Raw genomic sequence first — 26,245 nt, 5'->3', positions numbered from 1 at the left:
CAGTCTACAAACTCGATAACAAGAAAGAGCCGAGGCAAACCTTTAAAATGACTAGGGGGCACATGACGTGCCACAAATCTCCCTCTTTTAAGTCCATGTTCAGACATCACGCCACTCATGATCCGAAAACTCCTGAATCAAGGTGATGACTCGAGGGTTCACATGAAGACGGGATGTGCTTGTCTTATCCACTTTAGTGCCCTTCTCTGGGTTGATGGAGAAAAAACATCTATGGAAATATGAGAAAAACAGACAATTGTATTCATAAAATAGCTTCACTGACAAATAGAAAATGATTGGCTACTCTCAAAACAGTAATTGACAAGTCATCTAAACCTGAGTCATGCTTGCAGTAATTTAAGGGCGTTTTCACATGCGTGGCCGTGCCCGAAACCAGCCAGAGAAAAATGATTTTTTTTTCTGTTCACATGGTGTCTTAGTCCTTACCAGGTCCGTACTGGACCTGAGTGACTGACTGGACCAAAACAGCAGGCAGCGGTATACAAACATTCTGTAGCAATCCAACAAACAAGAGAGTGAGAAGTACAGACGTAATAAAACGAGTGACGGCCTAGAATGACAACAAACGAAGAACTTGTTAGCAACAAGAGGCAAGAAGAGTGTTGTTACTAAACATGATGGCCCGTTCGAATTAAGATGTTGAAAACGATGCCTTGTTCATCCAGCGAGTTATCCGGTCACAAATTTGAGCCCGTAGAGCAAGGATGCTGCGTTGTTTTGGTCTGTTTATGGTCGCGTGGCGACGGTGACGTCACCGCCGCCTGGAGCCTGCGTCTGGTCTGGAGTACGGCCAGAGTCCGGTTTGTGTTCACATGATCCGTATCCACTCGTACCCGGACTCCGATACGACCTCCAAGGAAGGTTTCTCTGGCCCTATCCTGGCACGGTCCAGATTGTGTTCACATGGTACGAAACAAGTGGATTTTGAGCAAATATCATACCCAAATACGGATTTGAGTCCCTTGTGAAAACGCCCTAAGATTCATATCAGTTCACATTGGTAAAATCCATCAATCAAAAAGGACATACCTCTGCAGAAACTCCAGGGTTGATGCCAGCGCTGTAGGGTAATGGATGTTAAAGCAATAATAGCTTCCAAACAGCATGCACAGGGCAGAGATGAAGAAGGGGATGTTGTCACATACGATGTTTTGATCCACACTCAACATGAACTGTCTTGAAGTAAAGCAGGATCGTCCTAAATACAAAAAAAAAAGAAGGAAAAAAAAGGGGAAAAAAAAGAAAGGTTCAAACAAAATGTAGCCAGGCTGGCATTACTGAACACTTTAAGAAAACATTGAACATATATGCTTCTCAACCGTCACGGTTAATTTTCTTACTGTAAGTAGACAAAATTTAAGGCCACTTGACTAATATTCTTACACAACCAACAACACTGTGTAAAATTGATTTATCTTCAAATAGATTAAGCAAAAGAGAAAGATAAAAAGTGTAATATTAAATGTAAGAGATAATTATAAGAAAGAAATGTGAACTTACCACACACAACGATGGTGGGTGTCAAGGGAATCTGATCCATCTGTACTTCCACAGCCAGGCATGTGTCCTCCACATGATAGAACATTGCATCTTCCTTCTCATCAAAGTAGGACAGGAGAAGCAGCACCATCTCCTTAACATCTTCAGAGCAACCATTTAGCTCTCCCCTCATCATTTTTAACTTTGTGAGAGACTGAAAGAGGAGAGCAACTTTGAGCAGTAGTGTGCTTATTACTTATGCAAGACTTTTTTTGCATCATCTCACGGACCACAATTCTGACCATCTCCCTCCTTAGTCGTGGACTTGGTCGTTTTCCTCTTTCTAGTGACTGCATCAGTTCCTCTGAGAACCTGTCCCATGGTATGATGAAGTAATTTACCCAGTCTATGTCGGGGCTTGGACAGCTGTTTGGAGAGGTTGAGGTTGAACTTAGGGGTGAACCCGAAGGCAAAGATGTGGGAGGTCCCGGAGAGGCACAAACCGATGAGCTGCTTGTTTCAGGAGTCTGGCCTGTAAAACCACACACAAAGTGTTATTTGTTACACAATACAAATGTTTATGTTTCAAGTGGGCTACTTTAGAAAGGGCTTCTTCCTGTAGTGCAAAACTTGACTTACATCCAAGTTGCAAGGACTTTTCTGGCTTGTATCGGCCTCAATGCAGACAGTAAATCTGCCTCCTCAATGAACTGAAAATTATCATAAGTCTCTACACCAAGGGATTGTAAGGTTTCCTCTAGAATGTCTTTTGTCATCTCTGGAAGGTCAGGTAAGACCTCATTGACAGCGCTGCGTATAAAGGTTTGCTCCAAGTCCATCATTTCTGCAGGCAAGAAAGAATTATTTCACATTGCAAGATGGCAAGTAAAAGAAGACTATTAATTAATCATTGAGTCAAGTAACACATAACCTATACAAAAAAGTAACTTCTTAGAACGAGCAAACTGCTAACTTTTTCCCCCCCAGCCATTGTTATTTTATCTCAACATACATGTGCATTTTATTGTGGTTTCCCCACCAAACAAGTCAAGACAATGCTTATTTTGACAACACACTATGTTTTAGTGGAATGACTTGGTGCCCGTTAATAATGTATGATGGCAACGGATAAAAATCAGCTAAGTTGTCAATGTTAACACACTGCAACCTTGTACTGTGTTTTGTCACCGAGTACAGATGATATTCAGAATGATAGTCAGCCCTATGTATATCCACTACAAAATACACAGCTGCATCATTTTGAATCAAAACGATCAGAAGAATACTGAGAAATGTTTTTTTCTGAATATGCCACTTATGCTTTCAATGGAGCATGCTCTATGTTTCCTGGACATATGAGCAGTGAATGATGATTTCACAGTAAATGTATTTTTACAACCAGTTACTGGACATGTCACAGGTCGCCCCTCCACTATATGCTCCTTTAAGTGGGTGACAAGTTCATTCACCGTGTGAAAGTTGCGGTCACACATAGAAACGGCACATTTGAGATCTGTAACAACTGCACTATTGGTAACAGAGGGACGCGGCACGTTGTGAACCCGATAAAAATGAGCTTTAAAAGATGCATAGGTACAAAATGTCCGCTTGCAGTCACTACCAACGCATTTGAAAAAACAGTGGGGTTCATTTCTATGAACTCTACAATGCAGCACGTAGCCCCTCGTTGTCTCTATTGCTTTGCTGCAAAACCCGCAAGTAATCATTTTGAGCAAACTAAGCTGACAAATAACATGGACTAATGTTGGAGAAAAGGCCACATTTTCCCTCCCTTTTTAATTTTAGATGGAGAAAAAAAATGGACAAAAGCATAGTTAAGTTCGCGATGAAAACTCACAAAATGCCCGCTTGTTGTAAGCGCGAAATACACTTGGGAAAAAAAAAACGTCGACGTCTTTAGCTAGCTTGGCTGTACATACACAAAAACGCCTTTTGCACAATCGCAAAGTCCAATGAAAAATCCGAACATAAGGATTTTGACCATAGAAAGATTTCAGTGGTACGTTTGTTTTAGCAATAAACAAGCTGAATAAGAAAATGCTAGCTAAGAGTCAGCTCCAATTTACACGTATGTGCGGGCGCATGCACGTATGTGTGTGTGTGTGCGTGTGCGTGCGTTTTGGTGATAAACAATTAGCTAAGCTAAGTATACCCCAAAACTGCTAAAAGTCGAGTTAGCCACGCTAGTCAGCGTTATAACAGCGGTCATAAACAGAGCTAGTGTATATAAATATATTTTAATTAGCTAAGCTAAGTATACCCCAAAACTGCCAAAAGTCGAGTTAGCCCCGCTAGTCAGCGTTATAACAACGGTCATAAACAGAGCTAGTGTATATATATATATTTTAATCTTAGGTGACTTCAGTGGTTGAGCAGAACAATTTCAAACAACGTCAATTTTAAGCTTACCAGTATTACATGTCACGGTCCTCTGCCTTATCATGTAATCGCAGCTCCAAGTTGTGTTTTCTTTCGCAGCTCCAAGTTGTAGCAGCACGAACCGAGGGCGTCAGTGTAGTAGACTTGCACTTGCCTGAAATGGCGGGCTGGGCACGCACGAGCCGTTAAACTTTGAAAAGCGCGGACTGAAACCTCTCGCGATGGTTCAGTGGTGCAATGAAATAAATAATTTTCCACAGTGGGTGTTATTCAATGACAGTGTTATTAGCCATAATTACATAACCGTCCATGGTGCACTTACCTCGAGAAAACAACATTAATGAAAACATTACACTTAATTTAAATACAGTCTTTTACATTTTTTTCAGTAATATTTTAGTTTAACACTGTGGTGATGTTTGAAACACATAAGATCTTTTGTCACTAAAGGATAAAATTGTTTAATTTTTCAAATATACAAACTACAAGCCTCTTAATTTATTTCCTGAAACATATTTCATGAAATATATTAAGAGTTACGAATCACGAATGGTCAAAGCTGGCCTGCCATGAGGTTCTGTTTTCCAAATAAATAAATCAGGTAATGAAAATAAGAAATCATGGTGTATGCTGTTTGTTGTTGTTCTTTGAAAAAGGAAAAGTGAAAGGGAATTGGTAGCTATCATTTTGCATACAAACAATGCAACACAACACTGACCCATGGCCCCCAATTACTTTTTAAGTTTTGGCCTGGTGAAAAGTTTGGACAATCTCCATTTGTAATCCTTCAATTTTACAGTTGTAACCTATTTATTTTCTCTTAAATTAGTTTGCAATGTGCGTTATACAAATGATAAGGCTATATGGTTTCTTTCTGTAAAAATCAATTAACTTGACAAAAAATGACCATTATTTTAACACTGACATTACGTAGTTTTAACTGTACTGTATTGTTAAATAACTTGACAAAAAATGACCATTATTTTAACAGTGACATTCCGTAGTTTTAACTGTACTGTATTGTTTTTTTGTATTACAGGTTTTCTTAGTTAAAGTTACAACAATATGTAGATTCTACAAAGAAATGTGATTATGTGAACATATTTTTACTTTAAAATTAACAGTTATGTTTAGTTCTGTATTTAACAAAGTATTTCAGTCAATTGAACATTGTTTCGTTGTTTTCCTGTTTACATGTTTTTGCTGTCACGATTTTACAGCACTTTACTGTCAATTTCACGATCTTTTCTTACAGTGAACCTAACCACAGTGACGGGAGCGGCACAATTCAGAAAAAAGTGCTCAGCTCGCCGAGAAAATGCGATTTAAGCAATAAAATTAAAAATGCTTATAAAACATAAACCAAACGTTGGAGGTGGTCATTTCTTAATGCGCAGTAATAAACTCGGCACTCTATAGCACCCGAGAGCGTTTTTTTCGATGCCAACTTAACCAGAGTGACGGGAGCGGCGCAATTCAGAAAAAGCGCTCAGCTCGCCGAGAAAATGCGATTTAAGCAATAAAATTAAAAATGCTTATAAAACATAAACCAAACGTTGGAGGTGGTCATTTCCTAATGCGCAGTAATAAACTCGGCACTCTAAAGCACCCGAGAGCGTTTTTTTCGATGCCAACCTAACCAGAGTGACGGGAGCGGCACAATTCAGAAAAAGTGCTCAGCTCGCCGAGAAAATGCGATTTAAGCAATAAAATTAAAAATGCTTATTAAACATAAACCAAACGTTGGAGGTGGTCATTTCTTCATGCGCAGTGAATAACTCGGCACTCTAAAGCACCCGAGAGCGTTTTTTTCGATGCCAACCTAACCAGAGTGACGGGAGCGGCACAATTCAGAAAAAGCGCTCAGCTCGCCGAGAAAATGCGATTTAAGCAATAAAATTAAAAATGCTTATTAAACATAAACCAAACATTGGAGGTGGTCATTTCTTCATGCGCAGTGAATAACTCGGCACTCTAAAGCACCCGAGAGCGTTTTTTTTTTATGCCAACCTAACCAGAGTGACGGGAGCGGCACAATTCAGAAAAAGCGCTCAGCTCGCCGAGAAAATGCGATTTAAGCAATAAAATTAAAAATGCTTATAAAACATAAACCAAACGTTGGAGGTGGTCATTTCTTCATGCGCAGTGATAAACTCGGCACTCTAAAGCACCCGAGAGCGTTTTTTTCGATGCCAACCTAACCAGAGTGACGGGAGCGGCACAATTCAGAAAAAGTGCTCAGCTCGCCGAGAAAATGCGATTTAAGCAATAAAATTAAAAATGCTTATAAAACATAAACCAAACGTTGGAGGTGGTCATTTCTTCATGCGCAGTGAATAACTCGGCACTCTAAAGCACCCGAGAGCGTTTTTTTCGATGCCAACCTAACCAGAGTGACGGGAGCGGCACAATTCAGAAAAAGTGCTCAGCTCGCCGAGAAAATGCGATTTAAGCAATAAAATTAAAAATGCTTATAAAACATAAACCAAACGTTGGAGGTGGTCATTTCTTAATGCGCAGTAATAAACTCGGCACTCTAAAGCACCCGAGAGCGTTTTTTTCGATGCCAACCTAACCAGAGTGACGGGAGCGGCACAATTCAGAAAAAGTGCTCAGCTCGCCGAGAAAATGCGATTTAAGCAATAAAATTAAAAATGCTTATAAAACATAAACCAAACGTTGGAGGTGGTCATTTCTTAATGCGCAGTAATAAACTCGGCACTCTAGAGCACCCGAGAGCGTTTTTTTCGATGCCAACCTAACCAGAGTGACGGGAGCGGCACAATTCAGAAAAAGTGCTCAGCTCGCCGAGAAAATGCGATTTAAGCAATAAAATTAAAAATGCTTATAAAACATAAACCAAACGTTGGAGGTGGTCATTTCTCAATGCGCAGTAATAAACTCGGCACTCTAAAGCACCCGAGAGCGTTTTTTTCGATGCCAACCTAACCAGAGTGACGGGAGCGGCACAATTCAGAAAAAGTGCTCAGCTCGCCGAGAAAATGCGATTTAAGCAATAAAATTAAAAATGCTTATAAAACATAAACCAAACGTTGGAGGTGGTCATTTCTTAATGCGCAGTAATAAACTCGGCACTCTAAAGCACCCGAGAGCGTTTTTTTCGATGCCAACCTAACCAGAGTGACGGGAGCGGCACAATTCAGAAAAAGTGCTCAGCTCGCCGAGAAAATGCGATTTAAGCAATAAAATTAAAAATGCTTATAAAACATAAACCAAACGTTGGAAGTCGTCATTTCTTCATGCGCAGTGATAAACTCGGCACTCTAAAGCACCCGAGAGCGTTTTTTTCGATGCCAACCTAACCAGAGTTACGGGAGCGGCACAATTCAGAAAAAGCGCTCAGCTCGCCGAGAAAATGCGATTTAAGCAATAAAATTAAAAATGCTTATAAAACATAAACCAAACGTTGGAGTGGTCATTTCTTCATGCGCAGTGATAAACTCGGCACTCTAAAGCACCCGAGAGCGTTTTTTTCGATGCCAACCTAACCAGAGTGACGGGAGCGGCACAATTCAGAAAAAGCGCTCTGCTCGCCGAGAAAATGCGATTTAAGCAATAAAATTAAAAATGCTTATAAAACATAAACCAAACGTTGGAGGTGGTCATTTCTTCATGCGCAGTGATAAACTCGGCACTCTAAAGCACCCGAGAGCGTTTTTTTCGATGCCAACCTAACCAGAGTGACGGGAGCGGCACAATTCAGAAAAAGTGCTCAGCTCGCCGAGAAAATGCGATTTAAGCAATAAAATTAAAAATGCTTATAAAACATAAACCAAACGTTGGAGGTGGTCATTTCTTCATGCGCAGTGAATAACTCGGCACTCTAAAGCACCCGAGAGCGTTTTTTTCGATGCCAACCTAACCAGAGTGACGGGAGCGGCACAATTCAGAAAAAGTGCTCAGCTCGCCGAAAAAATGCGATTTAAGCAATAAAATTAAAAATGCTTATAAAACATAAACCAAACGTTGGAGGTGGTCATTTCTTAATGCGCAGTAATAAACTCGGCACTCTAAAGCACCCGTGAGCGTTTTTTTCGATGCCAACCTAACCAGAGTGACGGGAGCGGCACAATTCAGAAAAAGTGCTCAGCTCGCCGAGAAAATGCGATTTAAGCAATAAAATTAAAAATGCTTATAAAACATAAAACAAACGTTGGAGGTGGTCATTTCTTCATGCGCAGTGATAAAGTCGGCACTCTCAAGCACCCGAGAGCGTTTTTTTCGATGCCAACCTAACCAGAGTGACGGGAGCGGCACAATTCAGAAAAAGTGCTCAGCTCGCCGAGAAAATGCGATTTAAGCAATAAAATTAAAAATGCTTATTAAACATAAACCAAACGTTGGAGGTGGTCATTTCTTCATGCGCAGTGATAGACTCGGCACTCTAAAGCACCCGAGAGCGTTTTTTTCGATGCCAACCTAACCAGAGTGACGGGAGCGGCACAATTCAGAAAAAGTGCTCAGCTCGCCGAGAAAATGCGATTTAAGCAATAAAATTAAAAATGCTTATAAAACATAAACCAAACGTTGGAGGTGGTCATTTCTTCATGCGCAGTGATAAACTTGGCACTCTAAAGCACCCGAGAGCGTTTTTTTCGATGCCAACCTAACCAGAGTGACGGGAGCGGCACAATTCAGAAAAAGTGCTCAGCTCGCCGAGAAAATGCGATTTAGGCAATAAAATTAAACATGCTTATAAAACATAAACCAAACGTTGGAGGTGGTCATTTCTTAATGCGCAGTAATAAACTCGGCACTCTAAAGCACCCGAGAGCGTTTTTTTCGATGCCAACCTAACCAGAGTGACGGGAGCGGCACAATTCAGAAAAAGCGCTCAGCTCGCCGAGAAAATGCGATTTAAGCAATAAAATTAAAAATGCTTATAAAACATAAACCAAACGTTGGAGGTGGTCATTTCTTCATGCGCAGTGAATAACTCGGCACTCTAAAGCACCCGAGAGCGTTTTTTTTCGATGCCAAGTGACGGGAGCGGCACAATTCAGAAAAAGTGCTCAGCTCGCCGAGAAAATGCGATTTAAGCAATAAAATTAAAAATGCTTATAAAACATAAACCAAACGTTGGAGGTGGTCATTTCTTAATGCGCAGTGAATAACTCGGCACTCTAAAGCACCCGAGAGCGTTTTTTTCGATGCCAACCTAACCAGAGTGACGGGAGCGGCACAATTCAGAAAAAGCGCTCAGCTCGCCGAGAAAATGCGATTTAAGCAATAAAATTAAAAATGCTTATAAAACATAAACCAAACGTTGGAGGTGGTCATTTCTTAATGCGCAGTAATAAACTCGGCACTCTAAAGCACCCGAGAGCGTTTTTTTCGATGCCAACCTAACCAGAGTGACGGGAGCGGCACAATTCAGAAAAAGTGCTCAGCTCGCCGAGAAAATGCGATTTAAGCAAAAAAATTAAAAATGCTTACAAAACATAAACCAAACGTTGGAGGTGGTCATTTCTTAATGCGCAGTAATAAACTCGGCACTCTAAAGCACCCGAGAGCGTTTTTTTCGATGCCAACCTAACCAGAGTGACGGGAGCGGCACAATTCAGAAAAAGCGCTCAGCTCGCCGAGAAAATGCGATTTAAGCAATAAAATTAAAAATGCTTATAAAACATAAACCAAACGTTGGAGGTGGTCATTTCTTCGTGCGCAGTGAATAACTCGGCACTCTAAAGCACCCGAGAGCGTTTTTTTCGATGCCAACCTAACCAGAGTGACGGGAGCGGCACAATTCAGAAAAAGTGCTCAGCTCGCCGAGAAAATGCGATTTAAGCAATAAAATTAAAAATGCTTATAAAACATAAACCAAACGTTGGAGGTGGTCATTTCCTAATGCGCAGTAATAAACTCGGCACTCTAAAGCACCTGAGAGCGTTTTTTTCGATGCCAACCTAACCAGAGTGACGGGAGCGGCACAATTCAGAAAAAGTGCTCAGCTCGCCGAGAAAATGCGATTTAGGCAATAAAATTAAAAATGCTTATAAAACATAAACCAAACGTTGGAGGTGGTCATTTCTTAATGCGCAGTAATAAACTCGGCACTCTAAAGCACCCGAGAGCGTTTTTTTCGATGCCAACCTAACCAGAGTGACGGGAGCGGCACAATTCAGAAAAAGCGCTCAGCTCGCCGAGAAAATGCGATTTAAGCAATAAAAATAAAAATGCTTATAAAACATAAACCAAACGTTGGAGGTGGTCATTTCTTCATGCGCAGTGAATAACTCGGCACTCTAAAGCACCCGAAAGCGTTTTTTTCGATGCCAAGTGACGGGAGCGGCACAATTCAGAAAAAGTGCTCAGCTCGCCGAGAAAATGCGATTTAAGCAATAAAATTAAAAATGCTTATAAAACATAAACCAAACGTTGGAGGTGGTCATTTCTTAATGCTCAGTAATAAACTCGGCACTCTAAAGCACCCGAGAGCGTTTTTTTCGATGCCAACCTAACCAGAGTGACGGGAGCGGCACAATTCAGAAAAAGTGCTCAGCTCGCCGAGAAAATGCGATTTAAGCAATAAAATTAAAAATGCTTATAAAACATAAACCAAACGTTGGAGGTGGTCATTTCTTAATGCGCAGTAATAAACTCGGCACTCTAAAGCACCCGAGAGCGTTTTTTTCGATGCCAACCTAACCAGAGTGACGGGGGCGGCACAATTCAGAAAAAGTGCTCAGCTCGCCGAGAAAATGCGATTTAAGCAATAAAATTAAAAATGCTTATTAAACATAAACCAAACGTTGGAGGTGGTCATTTCTTCATGCGCAGTGAATAACTCGGCACTCTAAAGCACCCGATAGCGTTTTTTTCGATGCCAACCTAACCAGAGTGACGGGAGCGGCACAATTCAGAAAAAGTGCTCAGCTCGCCGAGAAAATGCGATTTAAGCAATAAAATTAAAAATGCTTATAAAACATAAACCAAACGTTGGAGGTGGTCATTTCTTAATGCGCAGTAATAAACTCGGCACTCTAAAGCACCCGAGAGCGTTTTTTTCGATGCCAACCTAACCAGAGTGACGGGAGCGGCACAATTCAGAAAAAGTGCTCAGCTCGCCGAGAAAATGCGATTTAAGCAATAAAATTAAAAATGCTTATAAAACATAAACCAAACGTTGGAGGTGGTCATTTCTTAATGCGCAGTAATAAACTCGGCACTCTAAAGCACCCGAGAGCGTTTTTTTCGATGCCAACCTAACCAGAGTTACGGGAGCGGCACAATTCAGAAAAAGCGCTCAGCTCGCCGAGAAAATGCGATTTAAGCAATAAAATTAAAAATGCTTATAAAACATAAACCAAACGTTGGAGGTGGTCATTTCTTCATGCGCAGTGAATAACTCGGCACTCTAAAGCACCCGAGAGCGTTTTTTTCGATGCCAACCTAACCAGAGTGACGGGAGCGGCACAATTCAGAAAAAGTGCTCAGCTCGCCGAGAAAATGCGATTTAAGCAATAAAATTAAAAATGCTTATAAAACATAAACCAAACGTTGGAGGTGGTCATTTCTTAATGCGCAGTAATAAACTCGGCACTCTAAAGCACCCGTGAGCGTTTTTTTCGATGCCAACCTAACCAGAGTGACGGGAGCGGCACAATTCAGAAAAAGTGCTCAGCTCGCCGAGAAAATGCGATTTAAGCAATAAAATTAAAAATGCTTATAAAACATAAACCAAACGTTGGAGGTGGTCATTTCTTCATGCGCAGTGATAAAGTCGGCACTCTAAAGCACCCGAGAGCGTTTTTTTCGATGCCAACCTAACCAGAGTGATGGGAGCGGCACAATTCAGAAAAAGTGCTCAGCTCGCCGAGAAAATGCGATTTAAGCAATAAAATTAAAAATGCTTATTAAACATAAACCAAACGTTGGAGGTGTTCATTTCTTCATGCGCAGTGATAAACTCGGCACTCTAAAGCACCCGAGAGCGTTTTTTTCGATGCCAACCTAACCAGAGTGACGGGAGCGGCACAATTCAGAAAAAGTGCTCAGCTCGCCGAGAAAATGCGATTTAAGCAATAAAATGAAAAATGCTTATAAAACATAAACCAAACGTTGGAGGTGGTCATTTCTTAATGTGCAGTAATAAACTCGGCACTCTAAAGCACCCGAGAGCGTTTTTTTCGATGCCAACCTAACCAGAGTGACGGGAGCGGCACAATTCAGAAAAAGTGCTCAGCTCGCCGAGAAAATGCGATTTAAGCAATAAAATTAAAAATGCTTATTAAACATAAACCAAACGTTGGAGGTGGTCATTTCTTCATGCGCAGTGAATAACTCGGCACTCTAAAGCACCCGAGAGCGTTTTTTTCGATGCCAACCTAACCAGAGTGACGGGAGCGGCACAATTCAGAAAAAGCGCTCAGCTCGCCGAGAAAATGCGATTTAAGCAATAAAATTAAAAATGCTTATTAAACATAAACCAAACGTTGGAGGTGGTCATTTCTTCATGCGCAGTGAATAACTCGGCACTCTAAAGCACCCGAGAGCGTTTTTTTCGATGCCAACCTAACCAGAGTGACGGGAGCGGCACAATTCAGAAAAAGCGCTCAGCTCGCCGAGAAAATATGATTTAAGCAATAAAATTAAAAATGCTTATAAAACATAAACCAAACGTTGGAGGTGGTCATTTCTTCATGCGCAGTGATAAACTCGGCACTCTAAAGCACCCGAGAGCGTTTTTTTCGATGCCAACCTAACCAGAGTGACGGGAGCGGCACAATTCAGAAAAAGTGCTCAGCTCGCCGAGAAAATGCGATTTAAGCAATAAAATTAAAAATGCTTATAAAACATAAACCAAACGTTGGAAGTGGTCATTTCTTCATGCGCAGTGATAAACTCGGCACTCTAAAGCACCCGAGAGCGTTTTTTTCGATGCCAACCTAACCAGAGTGACGGGAGCGGCACAATTCAGAAAAAGTGCTCAGCTCGCCGAGAAAATGCGATTTAGGCAATAAAATTAAAAATGCTTATAAAACATAAACCAAACGTTGGAGGTGGTCATTTCTTCATGCGCAGTGAATAACTCGGCACTCTAAAGCACCCGAGAGCGTTTTTTTCGATGCCAACCTAACCAGAGTGACGGGAGCGGCACAATTCAGAAAAAGCGCTCAGCTCAACGAGAAAATGCGATTTAAGCAATAAAATTAAAAATGCTTATAAAACATAAACCAAACGTTGGAGGTGGTCATTTCTTAATGCGCAGTAATAAACTCGGCACTCTAAAGCACCCGAGAGCGTTTTTTTCGATGCCAACCTAACCAGAGTGACGGGAGCGGCACAATTCAGAAAAAGTGCTCAGCTCGCCGAGAAAATGCGATTTAAGCAATAAAATTAAAAATGCTTATTAAACATAAACCAAACGTTGGAGGTGGTCATTTCTTCATGCGCAGTGAATAACTCGGCACTCTAAAGCACCCGAGAGCGTTTTTTTCGATGCCAACCTAACCAGAGTGACGGGAGCGGCACAATTCAGAAAAAGCGCTCAGCTCGCCGAGAAAATGCGATTTAAGCAATAAAATTAAAAATGCTTATAAAACATAAACCAAACGTTGGAGGTGGTCATTTCTTAATGCGCAGTAATAAACTCGGCACTCTAAAGCACCCGAGAGCGTTTTTTTCGATGCCAACCTAACCAGAGTGACGGGAGCGGCACAATTCAGAAAAAGTGCTCAGCTCGCCGAGAAAATGCGATTTAAGCAATAAAATTAAAAATGCTTATAAAACATAAACCAAACGTTGGAGGTGGTCATTTCTTAATGCGCAGTAATAAACTCGGCACTCTAAAGCACCCGAGAGCGTTTTTTTCGATGCCAACCTAACCAGAGTGACGGGAGCGGCACAATTCAGAAAAAGTGCTCAGCTCGCCGAGAAAATGCGATTTAAGCAATAAAATTAAAAATGCTTATTAAACATAAACCAAACGTTGGAGGTGGTCATTTCTTCATGCGCAGTGAATAACTCGGCACTCTAAAGCACCCGAGAGCGTTTTTTTCGATGCCAACCTAACCAGAGTGACGGGAGCGGCACAATTTAGAAAAAGTGCTCAGCTCGCCGAGAAAATGCGATTTAAGCAATAAAATTAAAAATGCTTATAAAACATAAACCAAACGTTGGAGGTGGTCATTTCTTCATGCGCAGTGAATAACTCGGCACTCTAAAGCACCCGAGAGCGTTTTTTTCGATGCCAACCTAACCAGAGTGACGGGAGCGGCACAATTCAGAAAGAGTGCTCAGCTCGCCGAGAAAATGCGATTTAAGCAATAAAATTAAAAATGCTTATAAAACATAAACCAAACGTTGGAGGTGGTCATTTCTTAATGCGCAGTAATAAACTCGGCACTCTAAAGCACCCGAGAGCGTTTTTTTCGATGCCAACCTAACCAGAGTGACGGGAGCGGCACAATTCAGAAAAAGCGCTCAGCTCGCCGAGAAAATGCGATTTAAGCAATAAAATTAAAAATGCTTATAAAACATAAACCAAACGTTGGAGGTGGTCATTTCTTCGTGCGCAGTGAATAACTCGGCACTCTAAAGCACCCGAGAGCGTTTTTTTCGATGCCAACCTAACCAGAGTGACGGGAGCGGCACAATTCAGAAAAAGTGCTCAGCTCGCCGAGAAAATGCGATTTAAGCAATAAAATTAAAAATGCTTATAAAACATAAACCAAACGTTGGAGGTGGTCATTTCTTAATGCGCAGTAATAAACTCGGCACTCTAAAGCACCCGAGAGCGTTTTTTTCGATAACAACCTAACCAGAGTGACGGGAGCGGCACAATTCAGAAAAAGCGCTCAGCTCGCCGAGAAAATGCGATTTAAGCAATAAAATTAAAAATGCTTATTAAACATAAACCAAACATTGGAGGTGGTCATTTCTTCATGCGCAGTGAATAACTCGGCACTCTAAAGCACCCGAGAGCGTTTTTTTTTTATGCCAACCTAACCAGAGTGACGGGAGCGGCACAATTCAGAAAAAGCGCTCAGCTCGCCGAGAAAATGCGATTTAAGCAATAAAATTAAAAATGCTTATAAAACATAAACCAAACGTTGGAGGTGGTCATTTCTTCATGCGCAGTGATAAACTCGGCACTCTAAAGCACCCGAGAGCGTTTTTTTCGATGCCAACCTAACCAGAGTGACGGGAGCGGCACAATTCAGAAAAAGTGCTCAGCTCGCCGAGAAAATGCGATTTAAGCAATAAAATTAAAAATGCTTATAAAACATAAACCAAACGTTGGAGGTGGTCATTTCTTCATGCGCAGTGAATAACTCGGCACTCTAAAGCACCCGAGAGCGTTTTTTTCGATGCCAACCTAACCAGAGTTACGGGAGCGGCACAATTCAGAAAAAGCGCTCAGCTCGCCGAGAAAATGCGATTTAAGCAATAAAATTAAAAATGCTTATAAAACATAAACCAAACGTTGGAGGTGGTCATTTCTTCATGCGCAGTGATAAACTCGGCACTCTAAAGCACCCGAGAGCGTTTTTTTCGATGCCAACCTAACCAGAGTGACGGAAGCGGCACAATTCAGAAAAAGCGCTCAGCTCGCCGAGAAAATGCGATTTAAGCAATAAAATTAAAAATGCTTATAAAACATAAACTAAACGTTGGAGGTGGTCATTTCTTCATGCGCAGTGATAAACTCGGCACTCTAAAGCACCTGAGAGCGTTTTTTTCGATGCCAACCTAACCAGAGTGACGGGAGCGGCACAATTCAGATAAAGTGCTCAGCTCGCCGAGAAAATGCGATTTAAGCAATAAAATTAAAAATGCTTATAAAACATAAACCAAACGTTGGAGGTGGTCATTTCTCCATGCGCAGTGAATAACTCGGCACTCTAAATCACCCGAGAGCGTTTTTTTCGATGCCAACCTAACCAGAGTGACGGGAGCGGCACAATTCAGAAAAAGTGCTCAGCTCGCCGAGAAAATGCGATTTAAGCAATAAAATTAAAAATGCTTATAAAACATAAACCAAACGTTGGAGGTGGTCATTTCTTAATGCGCAGTAATAAACTCGGCACTCTAAAGCACCCGAGAGGGTTTTTTTCGATGCCAACCTAACCAGAGTGACGGGAGCGGCACAATTCAGAAAAAGTGCTCAGCTCGCCGAGAAAATGCGATTTAAGCAATAAAATTAAAAATGCTTATAAAACATAAACCAAACGTTGGAGGTGGTAATTTCTTAATGCGCAGTAATAAACTCGGCACTCTAGAGCACCCGAGAGCGTTATTTTCGATGCCAACCTAACCAGAGTGACGGGAGCGGCACAATTCAGAAAAAGTGCTCAGCTCGCCGAGAAAATGCGATTTAAGCAAAAAAATTAAAAATGCTTATAAAACATAAACCAAACGTTGGAAGTGGTCATTTCTTCATGCGCAGTGATAAACTCGGCACTCTAAAGCACCCGAGAGCGTTTTTTTCGATGCCAACCTAACCAGAGTTACGGGAGCGGCACAATTCAGAAAAAGCGCTCAGCTCGCCGAGAAAATGCGATTTAAGCAATAAAATTAAAAATGCTTATAAAACATAAACCAAACGTTGGAGGTGGTCATTTCTTCATGCGCAGTGATAAACTCGGCACTCTAAAGCACCCGAGAGCGTTTTTTTCGATGCCAACCTAACCAGAGTGACGGGAGCGGCACAATTCAGAAAAAGCGCTCACCTCGCCGAGAAAATGCGATTTAAGCAATAAAATTAAAAATGCTTATAAAACATAAACCAAACGTTGGAGGTGGTCATTTCTTAATGCGCAGTAATAAACTCGGCACTCTAAAGCACCCGAGAGCGTTTTTTTCGATGCCAATGAGGTAAATTTTAGATTCTAGGCGTCGCCGTATGTCACCTTAAATGGTGACTTAGCTGCAGTGAGGAGACCATAAGCTATTTTGGCTGGCCAGAGATGCCTCAGTTTCTGCAAGGTATAGCAACTTAGAATATAGAAGGGAGCAGCTGTTGTTATGCAGGGGAAAGCGTCTTCTACATGTCCTTCTTAGGACATTTGGGAGCAACGAGTAGACTAAAATACGAACAGCAGCTGCACCCCAAGTCATGACATCAACGGTTCGGGCAGGTATAAGATAGGCTTGTCTGCCAGAGGGGGGAGCTTTTTTGGGGCGAACATCTGTGCCGTCGAGAGCTGAACCATCTTTGCTTTTGGGGCCACTCAAACTTTTGGAGAGACATCACTTTGACATCGGTTGAATAAAATCTTTTCCCAATCAGCCGTGTGTCACTGGAGTGCTTGGCCGGGACAGCCATTGTCCACTGAGTGTTTTTTGGAGACCAGCGAAACAACAAAGACCATTCACCACATTTTTGGCGTCACGAACAGGATTCGTGTTCCCCCGGGGAATTCGCGCCCGCTTCCTGAGCGAGAATCCAGCGGTCGACCAGCGGCTGTCATTAAGGTGAGATGCTTCGCCCGCAGTTGCCGCGATATGCTCGGTTCTTGGACAGGTGGGGGGTCGGCCCCTTGAGGGGGGCAGTTACAACCGAATCTGATGTGGCCATGAGCTGTCTCGGGAGTAAGTTGTCTCTCCCAGTCAAAAAGTCGTCATAATTCGACTTTCAAAGGGGGAGTGGCCCCAAATAGAAGCAGCAAAGAAAAAATAAAATAAAAATAGAAAATAAATAAAAAATAAGAAATAAAAAGTGAACAGTAACTTAGAACTTAATGGGGAATGTGCACAGTGGAGTGAGTGACATGTCTGGTGAGAATGATGAATGATGAAAAAGAAAAAAGCCCGAAGTAGTGTGGCTCGTGACGGGACAGGTTGTCAGGGACATCGCTGTTGACCGTCACAATAAAAGAATGGTAGAAAGTCCCATAAAACGTGGACTTTAGTTTGGCGACAGATCCGATGGAGGATAGAAATTTTAGCTGTGTGAATGAGGCGAAAACACAGATACGATTGAACACTGTTGCGACAAGAGATAGCCACCCGCTTAGCCCCCAGACGGTTAAAATTCCTGGGACAAGCCGGGACACTGCAGTCGCACCTAATGGCTGTACGGGCCAAGTGCGGTTGCCAAGCTGTTCGGCGGACGTGGAAGTCTCCGTCAAAAGTCCGACATAAAAGGGAGGCTTGCGCTGACCGCGTTTGGCAAATAGGAAAAGTGCGCAGCCTTGGCATCCGTAACTGTGAGCATGAATGTGGAAGTGACCCGGTCAGACCCTTTTTTAAGGGTGCCGAAGTGGTCCGGTCAGACCCAGTTATGGGTGCCGAGATCCGGTCAGATTTTAAGGGTACCGAGGAAAATAAAGCGCGTAAGCCACGTCGTTTGGACACTGATCGAATTAGAAGTGTGTGGGGGTTACAAGGCTCCTCGATTTAAACGCTGGTGCAAGGAAATGAATAGGTAAACCCTGTGGGCTGTCATTTTTGAATACCGAGGTAGCTGGTGCGTTATCGCGGCAACGGTCCGATCCCGATTTGTCGAGGCGCACTGTAATAGCATGCACGTCTGTCAAAGTTTGATAAATTTGAGCCGGCGACAAAACCGCTATTGGACGAAGGTTTTGTGCGGCTGCTGTGTGAAAATGGAAAACGTGGAAAAGAGGCCTCTGGGGTTTTAATATTGATATAATTGGTAAAGTAATTTGTGTGCACACTTAAGTTAAATTCTGCAGAATAAAGGGGAGATATACAGCGCTATTAGGAACGAAACGAAACGACACAAAAGTTAAGTAAGACGTGCGTATTTGTCAGTGCATCTGCTCTGATGACAGTTAAAATGACCAAACTGCTCAACAGCAGTTGGAAAGAAGCAAAATGTGGAATGGATTCGAATCCCGTTGTATGTCTTTTGTGTCCGTGTGTAAATTTTGTGAACTCTGTCAGCTTAATGTTGTCTGTTTGAGCTTCCGAATGAATGGACGCGTGAGGCGTGTACTTGTTGGGCCCAGTAAGTGTGTGTGTAGGGGTGTGTGCGTGCGTGTTTGTGTGGGTGCGCGCGTGTCCGTAAGTACGTGTGTGTGTGTGTGTGAATGTGCTCATGAGCGCGCATGGGGGAGAGTTTGAGTGTTTGGAAAACCACCAAAAATAACGGATAGTAGAGTGCGCTCTCGTTGCTCTGGGGCGCGTGCACGCCTGCGGTGCCCGCGCGCGGGGGGAGATCTGGCGGTGGGTAGGGCAGGGAGTGGCCAACCTGTATCTGCCCACTGTGTTTAAGGCTGGCCCCTCCCCGCGCGGTGATGCCGAGGCGGGGCGCAGGGCCGAAGTTATGCCCAATTAAGGGGGCCTGCCCTGCCAGCAACGAGAGAAACTATGATAGAATGGTGGAAGACGGAATGCTGAAGGAGCAAAAGAATGCATGACCAACTGGAGAAATAGGAGCATGCGTGTGTTACCCAATACGACACTAATATAGATGTGCATGCAAGTGGAGACAACAAGTTGTGGCTGAAGAGGGTAGCCCCCTCGTAAATAATGGGGGACCCCATTAAGGCCAGCTGGCGCCACCTTTAGCATTCTGAGAGGAATGGCAAGGTGGAACTGAAGAAGAGCCCAACTTGTTAATTTAAATTGTGAAGGAGGACAAATTTAAAACAAATTAGTGATACTGCTTTGTTTCTTTGGAACTCTCCTCAATACTTCTGATTTTCTGTTTGCATAAAAAACCTGACGGCAGATACATCCGTTTTCTCCAGGAGGACAAAGAGACACAGACTGAACTTACCGGTCTTCTGGAGAAGAGCTTCGTGGAGCGCCGCATCCAAAATTCTTAAGGCCAGTGTGATTTATCCACAAACTCTTGCAGTTCACTCTCACCCGCAATCAAAGGATTATATAGCAGACTGACAACAGACTGATCATCATAAAGATTGTGAATAACTGTTTTTCAGACAAATCATCATCTCAAACATAAGTCGAGTGCTGGTACAGGAATAGTGCGTGCGGAGTACACCGAATTAAATATCAAGAAAGCGCATGACAATACGGTCCTAAGGGTCGCATCTGAAGTTGGCAAAATCTTATCTCAATTGTTTAATTGACATTGAATCAAAACAAAAAAAAAAAAAAAAAAAAAAAAAAATGGGAGAAAGGAGCTTTGCAAGCCCAATGATGACTACCCCCATAGAGGTGGTGTTGAGAAACAACCCGCTTATCAAGGGGGTCAAAGAAATATCTAAGAGATGGAATAAGAGATGGCCGGATATTGAAAGGCCTTGGCCGGTGGAAGGGACTTTTAACAGGGAAGTAATCGAGACTATACGAATACTTGTATCAGCATACAAGGCAGGAAATAAAAAAGGAAAAATAGGAGAAAAAAGGAAGGAAAAAAGAGAATGGGAATTGGGATTGTTGAAAATATTTGACGAAGAAGGACTCAAATTGAACCGAGAGTTCAAACAGAAAAAAGAGAAAATGACAGCTGAAATGCTGAAAAATGTGGAGGAAGCTAGGAAATTAATGGAAAAAGCAAACACGCCTTTTTCACATGTGTCCCCTGTTAAGAATCCCCCACCGTATGATGCGAGTGAAAACAACGGTAATGTCTATCCACAACTCCCGATAATCAACCAAGAAGGAAGTTACCAGCTGGAGACGGAGGATAAAGACATTGTCGAAACAGGAAGAGCGAAGACAACCATCATCATGCACCCCAGCCCTACCCACAAAAGAAATAAAACACGATTTGCGAAGCAAGGCACCTCTGACTACACCAGAAAGGAGGCGCGGTATGACAGCCAGAGTGACGCTGAAGGAGCAGCTGGGGGTTACGCCCCCATAATTAAAAGCATCTTAAAACGAGCGGAGGAAAAAGGACGCACTCCAGGGAAAAAGATTAGGACAAAAACATATTTTAGCAGTACCGACAGTGGGAGCGACAGTAGTGATGATGAGTGGGGCGGCAAGGTCCCAACGCCCACCTCATGCTCCACCCCCATGGCTATAGAGGATTGGAGACGAACGGCTTTAATAAGCATTAAGACTAAGAAAAAGCAATGCCTGGAGGAATTGGACTGGTGTGGGGAGCCCAGGGAGCAAGAGGAGCTGGAAGAAGAATTGCAAAGATTAGAAGTTGCTGAACGCGAGCTGAAGAAAGAAGCATCCAAGCTGCCGGCGAATCCCTTGGGTCATGGGCAAAGATCGAGGAGAGCACATACAATTCTGCCAGTGTTGGTAAGAGGACAACAGCTGGAATACAAGCCATGGCAGAATTCCGACATGTCAGCCATCCTTGAGAAGCTGCCCACCATTCAGGATGGAGCACACCCTTGGATATCCAAGTTGGAGGAGTGCATGGTGGGGACGCAGTTTGCGGTAGGCGACATCAAGAGGCTTCTGGCTAATGTGGTAGGAGTTCATACCATGAAAGACCTTTTGGGAAAAGCAGGGCTACATCGATTTACCACAACATCAGCGAATGACTCCGACCTGTTTGCAGCAGTCCGAGGCCAGATGTGGGGAGCACTGAGGGCAGCTTATCCGACCAATGCAAACCCCGATAACATTGTGATCGAACCCCTGGGACCGATGGAGAATGCACGCTCATACGTGGCAAGAGCGCATCAAACTTGGAGACACATTACTGGAAACGACCCGGACACAACCCAAATGGAAAAATCTATCTTGCGGGATAAGATCCAGAAGGGCCTGCCCCTGCAAGTGAGGAGTAAACTGGCTGAAGTAGTGGGACTGGGAAACATGACGACTACTGTCTACACCGATCACATAGCTCATCAAGTTGATTGGTTCCGCAAGAAGGAGATGGCCCAAAAGGAACAAGACCAAGAAGTGGTGAGGAGGCTGAACCAGGTGCAACTCGCGGACAATAAGAAGGAGAAGAAGCAGACAGTCGTGGTGCAAGCTCCACCACAACAAATCATATTACAGCCCACGCCCCCGCCTGGACAACCGCCGCAGTCAGCTATGGCAGCGCCCTTCAGTCCAGCCCCTCAATGGGGAAATAGACAGACCCATCTCTGGGGAGCCAAAGCCCGTGGAGACAGAGGATGGGCAGGAAGGCCGAATCTCCCGGGGGGCCTACAACAAAGACCTACTGTGTGTTACAATTGCGGGAGACCAGGCCACATGGCTCGCCACTGCGACAGACCCAACAACAGCTCCCCTGGAGGTGGCTTCAGAGGGGGCGTCAAACAACGAGTCCAAATGCCCCAAGGCCCGGTACACCCCTTTGGGGGCCCGGAGCCCGGATTTTAGGGGTGCCCAGAGTGCCCTAAGGGGGGATGTCAGCTGGTAGTGTCAGGTCCGGAACAGGAGCCAATAATAACAGTGAAAGTAAATGATCAACCATTAACAGCTATGGTTGACAGCGGAGCAGCTTTCACTTGTATCCGGCCCGAAGACGCTACACATCTCCCCATGTCCGGTCATTTCGTGCGGACAATAGGGTTCGAGGGTATTAAACAGCTGATCCCTTCCACAAGACCAGTAAAGCTCTGCTGGCAAGACCACACGATAAGAATACCAGTCCTGGTGTCAGACCGTACACCTATTGCCCTCCTTGGCAGAGATGCTTTGTGTGGATTAAACTGCACCATAAAGTGTTCCCCCGATGGATGTGAGATTGAAATCCCATACCAAGCGTGCCATCAGGTGATGATGCTGTCAGAGTCCAGGAAGTCAACGCCCACTGTATTTTGGGTGGGTAAGATCAGCGACGACCTGTTGGAACCATACAAGAACTGGGAAAAGTTTATCCACTCCAATAAACCAGGAGCAAGGACCCCCGAGTACCCGTTTCACTGTACATTACAATACCACAAAGACCTAACGCAGGCCCAGGCAGAAGAGTGGTTACGTCGGCAACCCCAGGGAGTGCAATTGAATGGGACTTGTATCGTCCTGGGACCACAGGGAGTGGCCATGAAGATACAGAGAGACATATACATCAACAAGGAATTCAAGGTCAAAAATAGCATCCCACATGTGACCTTGTTGGTGGCAGAGGACTGTGAGCAGCAACATGTGGGGGAGATGATGGTGGAGGCGGAGAGGCGCAAGTTTTCCCCGCTGGAAGGAAACGTTGCGCTGTGGGTGAGCGCTGATAAGCAGTATATGAAGATCATGATCTCAGCGCACGGACACGGACAACCACAAACGGTGCAGCTGTCGCACGACTCCATCCTCAGTATGGCGACTGATCAACTCAAAGAGGACATGTTACGGCAGGTCCCTGACTACCTGTGGTCGCGCCATAGTACAGATATTGGACTTGTAAAATCAGCGCAACCGGTAAAAGTGGATCTTCGGCCAGGCTGTAGGCCGCCGTGGAAAACACAGTATCCACTGAAAGAGGAAGCAGTTCAAGGGATCGAGACACAGATTGAAGGGCTGCTCGTGGCAAATGTGTTAAGAATAACGCAGACCCCTCTTAGTAATACGCCAATATTGCCCTTGAAAAAACCTGACAACACCCATCGGCTGGTACACGATCTTCGAGCAGTGAACGAGGTGGTAATTGACAATGTAGCCGATGTGCCGGATCCGCACACCCTGCTGGCACAGATACCGCCGGATGCTGAGTGCTTCTCAGTGGTGGACCTTTGTGGCGCCTTTTTCAGTGTCCCACTCAGCTGTGAATCACAAGGACTGTTCGGGTTTACGTTCAAGGGGCAGTTTTATCAATATCAGAGACTTCCTATGGGCTATAAACATAGCCCTCATGTGTTTAACAAAGTGTTAAAAGATGACCTCGAAGGGCTGGAACGACAGGTGCAGAGCACTGTTATTCAATATGTGGACGATATTATTGTCTGTGCCGTAGATGTTGAAACGTGTCACAAAGACTCAATCAAACTGTTGCAAATTTTGGCAGAAAATGGTCATAAAGTGTCCCAAAAGAAATTGCAATACTGTAAAAAACAAGTTGACTATTTGGGTCAGAAAATATCATGTGGACAGAGACGTATCTCAGATGGCCATTTGGAGGCGATACGGACGGCTCCGAAACCCAGAACCGTCAGGCAAATGTTAACATTTCTGGGAATAGCGGGCTATTCGGCCTCCTGGGTCGAAGAATACGCCAAATTGGTAGGGCCGCTAAGGGCTATGGTCAAAGACACAGGCAATAATGACCTCCACGCAACACTGGATTGGACACAGGATGGCCTTGTGGCGTTTGAAACAACCAAGGCAAGGTTGCAAGAGGCCCCGGCATTGGCTTTACCAGACTATTCCAAAAATTTCGTGTTATTCACGTCAATCTCAGCAGGGGGAAAGTTTGCATGTGCGATTCTTTGTCAGCCTACAGGCACCGGGTCTGGACCCCAACCTGTGGCCTATTATTCAACATCCTATTCCGAGGTGGAGATGGGACTGCCGCCTTGCTATAGAGCGATGGTGGGAGTCTATTTGATGTACGACAAAGCCTCTGCCATAACCATGGGCTATCCTGTGACCATTCTGACTCACCATAGTCTTCGGACTCTGTTGAACCATGGCAAGTACACCTTGACAGAGCCCCGGCTCCGGGACTATTACAGACTTTTCGAGCAAGAGGATGTCACTCTAGCAAGGTGTACTACTGTAAACCCAGCTGAATTTTTGCCAACTTCAGAGGACGGAGACCCTCACGATTGCTTACATGAGTCAGAAAAATACTCGAGATTACGGTCTGATTTGCAAGCCATCCCCTTGGGCGAGGCGGATCTCGAACTCTGGACGGACGGTTCTTGTTATCGAGTCGGGGAAAATTTGTGCGCTGGCTATGCAGTGGTACAAGCGCAAGGTCCTGAGTTTGTGACAATCAAAGCCGAAGTGGTACCACAACCAGCCTCGGCCCAGCTTGCTGAACTGGTGGGGTTAACGGAAGCGTGCTTGCTCGCGGAAGGGAAAAGAGTGACGATCTATACAGATTCCGCATACGCGCATAGTGTGTGCCACCTGTTTGGTGCTGTGTGGAGGAATCGGGGCTTCAAGAAAACTGACGGTTCCCCCATCCAGCATCATGCGCAGATAATGAGACTGCTGATGGCTATGAGGAAGCCCAGTGAAATAGCCATCGCGAAGTGTGCGGCCCACAAGTCCGATGCGTCCAGGGTCACGCAGGGAAACAAGATGGCAGACGAGGCAGCCAGGGCTGTCACGAAGGGAAGCCAGAAGGGAAGAGTTTTGTTAGTAACGCATGAGGTTGACCTCGAGGACAGGGTCACGCTCAGGGATGTGCTGTTGATGCAAACGGCAGTTAATCCGATGGACAAACATCTTTGGGCGCAGAGGGGGGCGAGTCAGGACTCTACCGGCGTTTGGAGAAATCACGAGGGTCTGATAGTGGCGCCGCCAGATTTGTTGGGACTGTTAATCCAGGAGGCACATGGGTTAGCCCATGTGTCAAGGGGGGAGGTGAAGCGAAAAATAACCGCAGAATATGGGTTTTGGGCGCCATATCTACTCGAACAAATCGACCAGGTCATTGGAAGATGTGTAATTTGTTTGAAAAACAATGTGAGGAGAGGGGTAGCCACCCCCACGGGTTACATCCCGACTCCTAATGGCCCCATGAGAGAACTAGTGATAGATTTCGTCGACATGATACAACCTGTTGAAGGGAAAAGATACATGTTGGTGGTCGTAGACCGATTCTCAAGATGGCCGGAGGCCTGTCCAACTAAACGAAAAGATGCTCAGTCTGTGGCCAAGTTTCTGTGCCGAGAAGTCATCAGCAGATGGGGTCTGCCGGATAGGATTTCTTCAGATAACGGGAGAGAGTTTGTGGATAAAACGGTCAAAATCATATTTCAAAAATTGGGAATTAAACAGCGGCTTGGCGCAGTATATCATCCACAAAGCCAAGGCATTTGTGAAAAAATGAACGGCGTTTTAAAAAATAGAATTTCCAAAATTTGTCAACATACAGGCTTGAATTGGATAGCTGCCTTACCACTGGCACTGATGGTCTGCAGGTCGAGTCAACTACGCGATTTGCATTTGACCCCACACGAATTGGCAACCGGTAGACGCATGCCTTCACCATGTTTGCGAACCAGTGGGAAAGGCCCAAGCCTGTCAATTTTGGAGGACGAAATGAAAGCCTATGTCAAACACTTAACCACGATACATAGGAATATTTCCACCTATGTTGTTGACAGGCAGAAACAAGAGGAGGCACAAGAGAGACTCGAGGCAAATACTAAAGACACTGTTCAGCCAGGAGACAAGGTGTATGTGAAAGTGTTCCGGCGCAAGTGGTTCAACGAAAGGCGGCAAGGGCCATTCGAAGTTGTCCGCTGTACCGGAACTGCGGTGCAAGTACAAGGGTCACCAACTTGGTACCATTTGACACACTGCGTCAAGGTGCCCAAAGATGAAGATCCCCAAAGAGGGAGGCGCGACTGCGAAACTG

General features: G+C 44.1%; 1 protein-coding gene across 1 annotated transcript in view; it reads right to left on the bottom strand.

Annotated features, from left to right (window-relative positions):
* Window positions 1-747: 747 nt before the first annotated feature.
* The window catches only part of LOC133162732 (uncharacterized), a 191,866-nt gene continuing 166,368 nt past the window's right edge, over window positions 748-26,245 (bottom strand). The window contains exons 3-6 of the mRNA XM_061292136.1: window positions 2,004-2,032; window positions 1,803-1,926; window positions 1,522-1,714; window positions 748-800 (exon numbers count right to left, since the gene is read on the bottom strand). Of these exons, the coding sequence (XP_061148120.1) occupies window positions 748-800; window positions 1,522-1,714; window positions 1,803-1,926; window positions 2,004-2,032 (399 nt within the window). The remainder of the gene's footprint in view (window positions 801-1,521; window positions 1,715-1,802; window positions 1,927-2,003; window positions 2,033-26,245) is intronic.

This window comes from Syngnathus typhle, linkage group LG1, assembly GCF_033458585.1.
Source record: "Syngnathus typhle isolate RoL2023-S1 ecotype Sweden linkage group LG1, RoL_Styp_1.0, whole genome shotgun sequence".
In the NCBI taxonomy this organism is placed as follows: domain Eukaryota; kingdom Metazoa; phylum Chordata; class Actinopteri; order Syngnathiformes; family Syngnathidae; genus Syngnathus; species Syngnathus typhle.
Note: the sequence above shows the minus strand (reverse complement) of the source record. Positions and strands in the feature narration are given on the sequence as shown.